Below are 13,449 nucleotides of genomic sequence, written 5' to 3'. Positions count from 1 at the left end.
AATAAATAAGCTTCAGCTAGTTCAACGAACAGTATGCAGCATATCGCAGGAATCAATCGGTTACTGACTTACTTGCCATAGCTGAACTTCCGTTACTGATTGATTGATTGTAGGGTTGATTGATTGTCGCGCCTCACCAATGCAACCCAAGCGATGAGGCGCGCCGTAGTGGAGGGCTCCGGATTAATTTTGACCACCTGGGGATCTTTAACGTGCGCCGAAATCTCGTACACACGTGCGTTCTTGCTTTTCGCCTCCGTCAGAAAAGCGGCCGCTGCGGCCGGGAATCCAACCCGCGTCCTCGTGCTCAGCAGCACGATGCCCTGAGCCACCGCGGCGGGTAAGTTCCATTACTAGCCTCGCGTAGAAAAATGGTAAGGCCTAAATTCTTTCACGAACTAAAGAACGGCAAACTGAACTTAAGTCCTGAGTTATATCTGCAATTTCCCAAACGATCATCTCCCCGCATCAATCATCTTAATGATGTTTTGCCTTATGCACCAGGGGTTGATACTTTTAAGCATTCCTTTCTTGTCAAAACTATTGTGGACTGGAATATCCTTGACCCGTGAGTGTTTGTGGAACCAAATACCACTGATATCTTTGTAAAACACTGGGAAACATTTCTAAACTAGCATGAGTTATTTTCTCGTCCTTCTTCGTTGCGCTGTGACTTGCGCAGTTTTTGTGCGTATGAGTGTCATTTATGCTGTACTTGCCCACTCCTGTAACAGCCCGTAAGGGTTACAGGATCTGAAAATGGATGAATGAATAAGATGAGAAAAATCTGCAAAAATATGGAAAGAAAGTTGGCGCAGGCTAGTTTAGGTCTTGTAAAGTAGAAGCGAGCAGCACAATTGCAGGAGACAAACGCAAGTTTGGATCATCGAAAAGACTGCTTGGCCCCGATGACAGTGATACCAGCTTTATCGCAATGATATAAATGTTAAAGAAAACAGGGTGAGCAGAAGCGACTCCCCAGAAACTTTCTGGCAGCCTAGACGTCACAGAAGTGTGATCAGCGGCCGCCGAACAAAGCCACCGCCACGAAACGTGACTCGGCGTTGTAGTGGGGAATCTAATTTTTTTTAGGGTCCGCACAATGCCTTAGGTACTCACAATACCCGTCCACGTCCGTGCGCATAGCATTTACAATCGCAAAAAATCACGCAGGCAGCGGCAGGATTCGAGCCTGAGTCTGGTAGACCAGACAGAGTTAGTGTCATTCGTCTTACCCATTGGGCTACCACCGTGAGTTAGTACCGAGAGTCGAACAGCTTACTCCCTCGCCTGTAACGGTGCGGAGTGCCTTATGACCTCCCAATGTCCGTCCGCGTCCATCCGTGCGCACACCACCATCAAACGAAAATCAAACGAAATTCGATTTGAGCCGTCAGTTGCAGTTTCATTTAGGGAATAATCAAGGTGCAACTCACGGCTCAAATCGAATGACGGTCGGGGTGCAAATCGGATGTCACTCGGGGCGCAACTTGGATGTCATTTCGAGTCCCCGTATACTCCGCACCGTCGTCATCATTCACGGAATGGAGATGCTGCCATTTTTTTATCGTATCAGTGCTGGCCTTCATTCGTCACTACGGACTATATTACGTCACTATAGCGCGAAATTGAAAATATTTCAATATTTCGGGCGTTTTTCTTTTCTGGTAGAAAACGTCGTTCAAGGTCGTAGTAGAGCTGAGTGAGTTACCGAAGGAGAGTTCTTCCAAACTAAACCAGGTTGTATTGCGTCTTATTCATTCAAAGGGGCGGGCCACGAACACAGAATGCAAGTCCTCCGCTAATAAGTCGCTCATCAGCTCAATTGTAGTCCCGAAGGACATAACCGAGAAAAGAAGCAAGAAATGTTGAAAACTTCAAATGTCACGTTTCAGGGACGTAGTGGGCAGGAGCGACGTGATATGGGCTAGCACAAAAAGCACAGAGTGTCAGCTGCACGTTAGCCTTCAAGTGATGCGATCAGAGAGAGAGGGAGAAAGAGATGAAACTTTATTCTGCAGCCAAGTCCGCGCCGCGGAGTTGTCAGTCCACGGAGGAAAGGGGTGTTCCACGGTCCTCCGACGGTGGCGGGCTTGGCGGAGGTGCACAAAGAGTTTCAATGTGGACAGCCAACAGGGACCACAGGGCTGCCCGTACGATTTCGTGGGGAGCGGCCCGGCTAGACCACGAGTAGGGAATATCAGGGGGGAAGGGGTTGGTCGAAATAAATGTGGAAGACGAGGTCGCCCGTACACAGCGCCAATATGTATGTTCATTGTCCGGATAGCCACCGCATACCTGACAGTGCGGACGGCCTGGTGACTTCTGCATGTAGTGGCGGAACAGATCACATGCAGGGACAATATCTGCGCCTGTCTAATATATATAGCGTGTCTTCGTGACATGAATTTAGATGGGGAGGGAAGTACCACTCTTGCTGTGCGGATATTGCCGAAATGTTCGCGGCGCCTTTTGTGATGCATTCATCTGTCCTCTTCTGGATTGTATTCCTTAGGCCACGGCTGAGGGCTGCCCGGGAAATGAGCGGCGCGGGCCAGAGCGTGAGCTCGTTCATTACCCTCCATGCCTTGGTGGCCAGGGATCCACTCGAGAAGAACGTGTAGGTGGGGATGAGCGTGCATGTATGTTGTCAGGCGAGTGTGGACAGGGGATGGAATGTAAGTCGAGGCGAAGCTTCGAAGTGCTCCCTGACTGTCCGTGCGGACTGTAATGTGGGCGGTCCGATGCGCATGCCGGAAAGTGGCCGGGGATTCGCCACTGCTTCGTGTGTTTTCTTTATTGTATTGTTACGTGACGGCAGAACGCTGAGACGAAGCATGATGGATGAGGCGATGATTTACTCGGCGGCGCCAGCCCGGCTACGTCCCACTACGAGCGTCGCCGTCTTCGTGGTCGACGATTTCGGCCAGGCGATGCGGAGCCAGGATGGCGATGCACACGCCACCAAAATGTCCTATACGTGGGGGCAGGACATGGGTGACCATGGTTGGGAATGGTGAGCGATGTACAGTCTTTGTCAAAATTTCGCACGCCACGGCGACAGCGGCCAGAGCAGGCGCGCGGCCAAGCAGGGGCGCTGCGCTTACCGCAGTCAGCTGGTTGCGTGGCTAAATAGAGCGAGGGACAACTCTCCAGCTTTTGTGGTGTGTCTGGCACGACAAGTGCTGTGCAAAGTGTCTGCGCTGAAGCGAAGTGCACCTGCTTTGAGAAACAGGCCGCGCTGCACTTGTCGCGCCAGCCATACTACGAAATACCGCCATCCGCGTAATCAGCCGACAGCGGCAAGCGCAGCGCCCCTGCTCGGCCACGCGCTTGCTCTGGCCACTGTAGTGGTGGCCTACGAAATTTTGACAAAGACTTTACGTGGCGATGATGTCCTCAAAGATTTCGGCACGTACCCACAAGGGGGAATTGGCGAGGGATAAATCGGTTGTTGAAATACGTGTGGACTTAAAAATACTAAATTATTTACTGAAAGAGGCTGTAAAATGAAACTTAGTTATGAATAAAACCCGAATTACCCATTAATTAGCACCCTTCAGCAATTCAAACGACCTGAAGCAGAAAGCAAATTTTGAATGCAATTATATATATCCTTTTTTTCAAACCCCAAATTTAATGCGCCAATAGATAATATAAGTGGAATCGATAAAGTCAACCCCAAACGCTCAATTGGGTCCTTCAAAAGAGTTATCTAGCTGTTGAGAAACGGCGGCAGTCGAGAAAAAAATGTTCGATTGTTTCAGGGACCTGGCACCGCACACATAGTTCCGTAGGTGAAAGTCCTGATCTGAACAGAAAGAAATTGAGCCCTGGAATCCTGCAGCGCAGCTCGGTGAAGGTCACCTCGCATTGCCGAGAACCACAAAAATGAAAATTCCACACGAACTTTAAATGTTGGTACTCTTCAAATGATAAAAGTCGATCGCAAGAGATCCCGTGCACGCCACTTCGTCGTCGTCGTAGTCTGGGGTCATGGCGCTGTGTCCACATACAGGAGTCCCGTGACAATATCACTTGTTTGTTTGAAATTTGCGATGAAAATATTGGTATCACTGTAATCCGGACGAAGCAGTTTCTTGAATGAACCAAACTTGTATTTTGTCTTCATTGAGCCTTTAAATTCCGACCGCTCGCGTGCCTTGTAATAAGCTTCCATTTCCTCGCGGTCATGTTTCCACTGGTCAAGCCGGTCGTTGTTTAAGTATTGCATTGTCGGAACACAAGTTCTTGCTAGAACTTGCCGCCGTTTCCCAACAGCTAGATAACTGCTTTTTAAGGACCCAATTCAGCGTTTGGGGTTGACTTTATCGATTCCACTTATATTATCTATTGGCGCATCAAATTTGGGGTTTGCAAAAAGGGATATATATAATTGCATTCAAAATTTTCTTTCTGCTTCAGGTCGTTTGAATTGCTAAAGGGTGCTAATTAATGGGTAATCCGGGCACCAGATTCGTCGACGCCGCAGAGTACGGCGACCGCCGGTGCTTCGCGGCGGTAGTGATAGATGGAAGACGGGAGTCAGGGTGAACGCCGCGAACATCGTCACGAGAGACGCGCAGCGAGCAGAAGAGCTGGCCATCGCCCTGGCCATCGCGGACCCAGAGACGACGACGGTGCTTAGCGACTCAAAGAGTGCAGTGCGCAGTTTCGCCAAGGGTTGGCTGTATTGTGAAGCGGTGCGGGTGCTCGAGCGGGTAAACATCGACGGACGCAAGGTGACAATCAAGTGGTTTCCCGCCCATGCGGGGAACGAGGTGTCGGAACTCGCCACCAACCACAACGAGACGGCGAACGCAGTCGTGCGAGGATTAGCTGGCCGCGCGGCAGCAGTTGAATCGTCTGCAGAGTGGTGGACCGAGACAAGGGACAGGTACGATACCTTTCAGGGTACCACCAAATATTACAGAAATTGTAGGAGGGTGCTGGCACCGCCTCACCCCGAGCTAACCAGGGAGGAAGCGTCCACGTTCAGACAGCTGCAGACGAATTCACTGATGACCCCGGTCGTCATGAAGCACATACAGCCAGAACTCTATACGGACGACACGTGCGTGTTGCGTAACAATGCTAGGGCCTCGACCGCCCACTTACTCTGGGAATGGGAAGTGCGACCCAACGAGGCGGCAACCAGGACAGACCTACCGCCGTGGATCCAAGAAGCAGTGCGCAGTTGTGACAAGGACACCCAACTATCAGCCGTCCAGCAGGTCCTGGCGGCCCTCGAAAAGCAGCACCGGAGCGAAAGCTGCGGGGCGACGCCCTCCCTTATGGGGCAGCGGCGTCCAAACCCATTGCGAGTAGCGAAGGGGTGGTCCGAGGAGGGGTGATGTCGGGATCGACGAGTGGCTACGTCCGGGCGCAGTGTACACACTGTGTCTGTTGCAGGCAGTCAACAAAGTCTTCCTTCCTTCCTTCCTTCCTTCCTTCCTTCCTTCCTTCCTTCCTTCCTTCCTTGCTAGAAGGCTGTATGGGGGCTCACATGCCCCACGACATTTTTCGAGACGCGCGCACTCAGTCCTCTCCGTTCACATAAAACTCACTGCGAGCTCCGCGCGAAGCGATCCGGCATATACGTATTTCGTACGACGCGGAGAACCTTCGGACTACCCGCGGTGAATCCGAAACTAAATCGAGGAGGTCCAGTTTTCCCGCCCTGTAAGGTCTGTGCGGGTTTTGTTGTTTGCTTTCAGTGCAACAGCATGGGTATGGTGGTATTTATATATGCCATAAAGTTTTTCAATCTGGAGAAACTCTGTGAATATATTCGTATAAAACTCAGTGATGTAACCATGGAAGGAAGAGTCATGTATGTGTATTTTTTTCTTCTAGTGGATAAAAGTTTTCCCAACACTCCTCTGGCTCGTGCCAACGGTGGCGAATCAGTTTGGTGCAATGTTTCACTCCCTGATGGCGAACATATCGCATCTGGTTCCTCCTACCGAAGTCCTAGCAACACCTCTTTAATGCCGTTTAACATATGATCCCAAGAAATTCAGAACTGGGTCACCTGGGTAGATATGTCCCCGTACCGTCTTCTAACTCGGCACTTTGCCTGGAATTCACCAATCTGAGTACGAATATGTAGACTTCCCGACAAGGCGATACGGGGATTGCGCTTCAACGCTTGACCTCCTGTTTTCGAACTCGGGCGATTCAGTGCAATCCATATGTCCTGTGCCTGGTATAAGTGAACACGATGCGGTGTTAGCGACCATCGCATGTGTGCGTCCGTTACCTGTTATCGGACGTCCACGTAAAGTGCTCATGTACCAAAGTGAACTACGATCTAATGATACGGGCCCTGGAAGAGTACTTTCAGGTGTTTGTCGAATTCAGCTTAACGTATAACATAGATCAGCTTTGGAAATGTTTCAAGGACAAGGTATTGGACCCCATTGATTCTTGTATCCCACCCAAAACGATTTCTAATACACCTAAAAAACCAATCCCTGGTTCACCAGGGAAGTTAAAGCTCTACTAAATAAAAAACGTCGACTTTTTCGCAGGTATAGAGCTGACAGGAATGAAGGCTTGTTCTGCACTCTTGATACCATAGGCAAAAAAATTAGGCTAAAGATCAAGGTAGCAAAACATGGGTTTGTTTCATCGTTTCGTAACAAGCTCAAACAAAGCTGTAAAGAGATGTGGAAGTTTGTGAAATCGAATGGCAAGGGGGAACGTTCAATACCGCCAATATCAGGTCTCCAGGGTGGCATCACTGATGATATTCTAAAAGCTAATCATTTCAATGACTATTTAAGTCAGTATTTTCCGCCCCTATCACTGACCTCCGTGCTTGGCCCGATCCCAACTATATTGAAGTAATGCCTGAAATCTCGGTGTCCTTTAAGGGAGCGTGTAAACTTTTGTCTAAGCTAAAGTCAAACTCAGCCACTGGACCAGACCATATTCCGTGCTATGTTCTCAAAACATGTGCTTCGGTGATTTCTAGATACATTGTTGTTTTGTTTAGATTGTCTCTTGATTCCAGTGAACTTCCTTGGGACTGGGAAACTGCAAATGTCATTCCAGTTCATAAAGCGAGTTTCCGTAAACATGCACAAAATTACAGACCATTCCTTACTAGTGTGTGTTGCAAAACCTTAGAGCATGTGTTATACTCAACCATTTTTCACCACTTAGAGGAGAACAATTTTTTTTAACCATGCGGCATGCCCAGCATATGGCTTTCGTGCGGGTTTTTCGTGTTTCACCCAGTTGGTTGATATCTCCCACAATATTTTTTCTTCATTGTGCGCTCGTAAACAAGTTCGCTGCATTTTATTAGACTTTAAAAAAGCCTTTCACATTGTCCCCTATTCTCTATTACTCATTCAGATGTCCTACCTTGGCCTTCGTGATTCTGTGCTCGGCTGGGTGCGAAATCATCCGTCGGGTCGCTCACAAAAAGTGGTTATCAATGGCTCTGAATCAGATCTTGCGGCCAGCCACTTCGGGGGTGCCACAAGGATCTGTCTTAGAACCACTTTTATTTCTCAACTACGCCAATGACATTACCGTGAATATTACATCCAAAATAAGGTTACACGCGGATGACTGCGTGGTTTATAGGGACATATAGAGAATGACGTTGATGCTTCCTCCCTACAGTGTGACCTTGACCGAATCCTTGCCTGGGGCCGTAAATGGCACTTGAACATTAATCCCCCAAAATGGTCTTAGTAACCCAAGCAGAAAGCAGGCCGGTTAACATAATCCAAAACTACCACTTAGGTAGAGTTCCAATCCCGCAAAATATCACGGCGTTTCCTTTTCATCAGACCTTTCGTGGAATAAACATGTTAAGTATATCACCTTAAAAGCTGGACGTGTTCTTAACTTCATTAAAAGAAATCTTAATGAGGCTTCTTTCGACGTCAAACAAATATTGTACTTTTCTAACGTCCGTTCCATTTTGGAGTATGCTGTTGTGGTATGGAACCCAAACACTAAGATCCTTATAAATAAACTGGAGGCAATTCAAAATCGTGCTGTACGATTTGTTACTAGCTCGTACAGTTATGAAATTAACGTGTGAAAAGAGAATTTATTACAAAACCACAGAGAGAGAAGAAACCTTATTTAAGATTCGTTCGTTGCGAACTCCCCACTGGACGGAGGTGGTTCCCTGTTCACGGGAATCCATATGCTGCTCTCGCCGCCTGGCCCCTGGTGACCAGTAGTAGCTGATCCTCCAGGGCGGGGCTGGTCAGCAAGATCCTCCATCTCTCGTTAAAGGGTAGAGTGGGGTTGGTGGGGCGAGACTCGGGTAAGGGGGGCGGGTGCTTCGGGCTAAACCTACACTCTCCTATCATGTGCTGGAGAGTGCCTAGTTTTTTACAGATTGGGCAAGCTTCTTCGAATTGGTTTGGGAACATGCGGTTGAGTAGAAGGGGGTGTGGAAAGGACTCTGTCTGGATTCGCCAGTATATAGTTTGCTGTTCCTTCGTGAGTGCTGCGTGTGGTGCTGGTAGTTTTCTCCTGTCGTGCTTGTAATAAGTGATTATTTCCCTGTAGGTAAGCAGTGGTTGGTTTTTTGCCTCTACTGCGGGCGTGGCCCGGTAAGTCAGTGCTCGGGCCTGCTGGTGGGCAAACTCGTTACCCTCCACCGCAGAATGGGCCGGTACGGGTACCCACACTAATTCTACGGTTTCCTTAGTAGGTTTTTTCTCCTTGAGCACTCGGAGGGCCAACCGGGACACCCAGCCGCACTGGAAGCTTCTGTAGGCTTGCTGGGAATCCGTGACCACCTTGGTCTTGTCCGGTAGTGTAAGGGCCAGAGCAATCGCCAGCTCCTCTGCTTCTTCAATGCTCTGAACTACAGCGGATGCACACGTCAGCAGCTCTTTCGTGGTTGTCACCGTTGCTGTTGACCGGTTCGTACCTTCATTCATGGAGGCGTCCGTGAAGATAGCTCCTTCTTCTTTTGCCAGAAGCCTGTTGAGAGCACGAGCTCTTGCCTCCCGCCTGCCGCCATGGTACGCTGGGTTCATGTTCTTGGGGATGGGCTTGGATTTGATGGCTTCCAGCCATTCATCTGGCAGCTGGTCTCTGTCCTCAGATAGCGTCGCCTTCCAGCCGATTTTCTGCAAGATGCGTCTGCCCGCTTTTGTTTGGCTCAGCCTTTGTTTCTGATTGGCGAGATGGGCCTCAATGAGCTCGTCGACCGAGTTATGCAAGCCCATTTCCAAGAGTTTGCATGTAGACGCGCTCATAGGAACTCCAATAGCTTGCTTGACGGCTTTGCGGATGATGACGTCCAGCACCTGTGTGTCCGCTTTGTTCAGGAGGAGGTAAGGTGCTACATATGTTATTCTGGATACCACAAAGGCTTGGACGAGCCTAAGTGTGTCCCTCTCCTTAAGGCCTCAGGTTCTTGACGCCACCCGTCGGAGCATATGAAGGATTTGTTCCGACGTGCGCTTTAGTTTTGCAACGGGTATAGATGCCCTGTTGTCGGCCTGGATGACTAATCCGAGAATTTTCGTGCTGGCGCGTGGAAGGATGTCTTCGCCCTCTGGGGTGACTTTATGTCCTCTTTTTGTTTCTTAGGCGCCCTTGGCCGGATGATCACCAGTGCTGATTTAGCTGGGAAGCATCTAAGGCCACACCCTTTGGCGAATTTGTTCACAACATCTGCGGCTGCCTGCAGTGTGTCTTGGATCCATCCTAATAGCGCGCAGCGACTACTGGTAACAGCGATGCCCTAAAAACAAAACAACAACAACAACAACAACAACAACAAAAAAAAAAAAAACAATCAGTTTTCAAGTACTCCGGGCAGTCACACTTTGCACCACAAATGTCTGTGGTGGTGAAACAAGCTTCTCCAAGATCGCTCCACAGAAAGTTCACAGGTGTTCACAGGAAGAGTACAGAAACATAGCTGAAACTCAATGCGGTACAATAGTTGCGTTACAGACATTAAACGATCCCTATCATGGGACACTGCAACTGAGACGCACCTTTTCTAGGTGTTTGTTTTTGAAACAGGTTGTGTGCGAGGAGGTGGCAATAGATCGACATCAGTACCTTCATCCGCCCATGTATGTATCAAGACGAAGGGACAACAGTAAAAAAAAAGCCAAATGTTCTTGCCGTACATCGACATTTCAAGCGTTAAAGTGAAACTGGTGAAACGGATATACTCACAGCAGAATCTAAACGTCTAAGCCCGGTTTATATGTTCATACTTGTCAACATTGTTGAACAAGAACAAGACATTACGCAAATATAAGACAGAAAATAAATACACAAGAGAAATTTACACGGTTCCTTTATAAAAAAAATGACACATGCTTGATTTCTGCGAAATGAAATACTACATTGTACAGTAGAAAAAAAAACACACTGTCGCCTGCGCCACAGTTCCACTAAATGGTTCTACGTTCTGCTTGGAACGCACGTGGACTTGGACAAGGCAACGTGGTTTTATAAACGTTGAAGTAGGGCGCCTCGATTCACGTGCGTCTCCGCCGTATCGAGGTACCCGGCCTGAAGCAGTGGAACGCGGTAAATTTAAATTGACTTGAGCAAACCTTTAGCGTGTTTACCTTAGGAGGAGCGCGACGCAAGAGGGGCAACATGAGAGGTGAGCGGGAAAGCGAAGGGAGGCATTTACTCGGCAAATATCGACAAAGGCTATCGTCTTTTGTCGACATTTGCAACGCAAGGAGCACATACGCGACCAATTTTTTCTTAAACTTCGCTCAAATAAGCTACATAATTAGGAAAAAAGGGAATGGCCATGCGACCCACTAGCTCATAGTCCGCAGCAGAACCTGTAATGTCATACCAGCCAGCTCTGCGATTGGCAGAGGGCGGCAAAAGCAAACGCAAATTAGGCAGCCGAACGAGCTATTTGCGCTTAAATTTAGGGCACAATTCTTTTTAAAGTCGTAAGAATAGCGGGACAAATAGGGGAAGTTACGAAAGCACACGTAAACATAGAAGTACCGATGCGTACTGCTGTTGGTACTGCGCGCTCTATGCTTGGTTTAGCTGCACAGGACGGCGGGGCTTGGGGTTGTCTCAGACGACTCTGGCCGACTGATGCAAGCAACGGTGTCTTACGTGACCATATTTGTCGAGCGAGTACTATGTTTCCCGAAACGATTATTTTCTCCCTGAACAAAAACAAGCCAGGGTTAAATACGTTCTAAAACAAACCGAAGGCAGAAAACGGCTTGTCACGGTATTGTGGCGCCATCTAGGTTCACTGACGGGAAACAAGGCTTCCCAATCGGCTGCAGAGCAGTCGGTTCCTGTGATGTCATTGCAGACCACGAAAACACACGATTTAGTGGGAAAATCAAAATTTTAACTTAAGGTAATTAATTTCTCAGGGAATAAAGCATCGTTTGCATTCGGACAAGGGCGCTGGGGGCACTATGAAACACGAAATCTTTTGAATAACGCAACGTTGTATTTTGTCTTCATGGCTCCTTTACACGTCCTACCCGACACTGTTGTTGCCGCCCCCACTTAATTGTTTTCCGCTGCGCTTTGGCAGCACTTGCGCATGAGCACAACATGACTTGGGTCGCTTTATTGTAGTTTTTTAGTGCTCTGCTGTTATCTGCATCAGCTGTTCCCGCTATAATCTCTGTATGCGAAGTCCTGGCAGCACTTGAGCATGGGCACGTGATCTGAAACGCGTTTTTTCTCTTTTTTTATTGAGTGTGTCGCTGTCGTTTGTTGTTCCCGCTGTTTTTTTCTTTCGATTTTTTTTGCTACCATTATGCCGTGCCTGTGATTCTTTGTGTTCATTTTCCTGTATAACACCACCTAAAACAATTCCTTTTGGCGAATGTAGCAATGTTAATAAATAAATCCATACTCGTATGTTCGTTTTTGTCATTCCGAGTTCAACACATGTTCAACCATGGAGGAGGAGGAGGAAGTGATTGTTGGGGATCAGGGAAGGGGAGATAGTGGCCGATAACTGTCTGGCGTTACGCCGACAACTAAGAGGTCCTAAGGTTCTAAGAGGTCCTTTCCTATTCAACAGTTCCCGGTTCCCCACGTTGCTATTTCCTGCAACCTCGTGTTAGTCTTTAGCATTGCCCCACCAAGATGTCAAACCAATACCAACACGCAGAAATGTCAATCCTTCCGTAAAATGTTCGCGGAAAATTTCACTGCGAAAGAGCCCGCGATTTGATTGCAACAGCCTGGGCGCTAGTACGCGCTGGCGCAGATCTAAAGGCCGGTCTGGCAACATTGGGCTTGTTTATGTTCGTTCGTTTGCATTTCGTGTGTGTGCGCGGTCGCTACGCCGGTCACTGTTATTCCTAAGACATAAGTTTGCTAATTTTTACATTGTAGTGGTCTTACCGCAACGAGCACATATTCACAGCTTGTGACACTCATCGGTATGGCAACGACATCTAAACGTATTGTCTACGTTGGTGGACTGGCCGAGGAAGTCGACGAGAAGGTGCTGCACGCAGCGTTTATCCCATTCGGCGACCTGGTTGATGTCCAGATACCTCTGGATTATGAAACACAAAAACACCGCGGCTTCGCTTTCGTGGAGTTCGAGCAAGCGGAAGACGCAGCCGCCGCAATTGACAACATGAACGACTCCGAGTTGTTTGGCAGAACTATCCGTGTGAACGTCGCCAAGCCCATGAAAATCAAGGAGGGTTCCACGAGAGCTGTTTGGTCCGAGGACAGCTGGCTGCGGCAACATGCCGGAGAGACGTTGAACACCAAGGAAGGCGACGACGACTCCAAGGAGGAAGGCGAGGATGTCGCGGCAGATAGCGAGACGAGCGAGCCGGCGGAAAAAGCCAAGAAGGTAGTGAACCCCCAAGTGTACCTCGACATCAGTGTGGATGGCCAGGAGATTGGGCGAATTCGCATTGTACTCTACAAGGACGTGGTGCCCATGACGGCCGAAAACTTCCGCTGCTTGTGCACGCACGAGAAGGGCTTCGGTTTCATCAAGAGCACCTTCCACAGAATCATCCCAGGCTTCATGTGCCAGGGGGGCGACATCACCAACCACAACGGCACCGGTGGACGGTCAATATACGGGCGGAAGTTCAACGACGAAAACTTTGAACTGAAGCACACGGGACCGGGAATGCTTTCCATGGCCAATTCAGGACCGAACACCAACAGCTCGCAGTTTTTTCTGACCACTGGCAAAACGGAGTGGCTCGATGGCAAGCACGTTGTTTTCGGCCAAGTGATCAGTGGTATGGAGGTGGTCAAGAAGATGGAGTCGTACGGGTCTTCTTCGGGAAAAGTTTCCAAAAAAGTTGAAATTTCCAACAGTGGGGAATACACGTAGACTTCGTAACTGGCTCAATAAAGGTGTTGTGTCCCTCTTCTTGTGTAGCTTTTGGTGTATTAACCAACATGATGGAAATAAAATTGCGCTGAAAGGACAGGACGAACAGAAGAAGGTACACC

General features: G+C 48.7%; 1 protein-coding gene across 1 annotated transcript; it reads left to right on the top strand.

Annotated features, from left to right (window-relative positions):
• The first annotated feature begins 12,224 nt into the window (after positions 1–12,224).
• Cyp33 (peptidylprolyl isomerase cyclophilin-33) lies at positions 12,225–13,366 on the top strand. Its single transcript, XM_077700851.1, has one exon. The coding sequence runs from the start codon at positions 12,404–12,406 to the stop codon at positions 13,325–13,327; it is 924 nt and encodes a 307-aa protein (XP_077556977.1). The 5' UTR covers positions 12,225–12,403; the 3' UTR covers positions 13,328–13,366.
• The last annotated feature ends 83 nt before the right edge of the window (positions 13,367–13,449 follow it).

Source organism: Haemaphysalis longicornis, unplaced genomic scaffold, assembly GCF_048455015.1.
Source record: "Haemaphysalis longicornis isolate Haplotype H1 unplaced genomic scaffold, Haemaphysalis longicornis Haplotype H1 scaffold_2, whole genome shotgun sequence".
NCBI lineage: Eukaryota > Metazoa > Arthropoda > Arachnida > Ixodida > Ixodidae > Haemaphysalis > Haemaphysalis longicornis.
This window is presented reverse-complemented; position numbering and strand designations above follow the sequence as displayed.

Bases quoted from the DNA above. Each gene is read 5' to 3' on its own strand.
- Cyp33 (XM_077700851.1), top strand. From the start codon at position 12,404: ATGGCAACGACATCTAAACGTATTGTCTACGTTGGTGGACTGGCCGAG.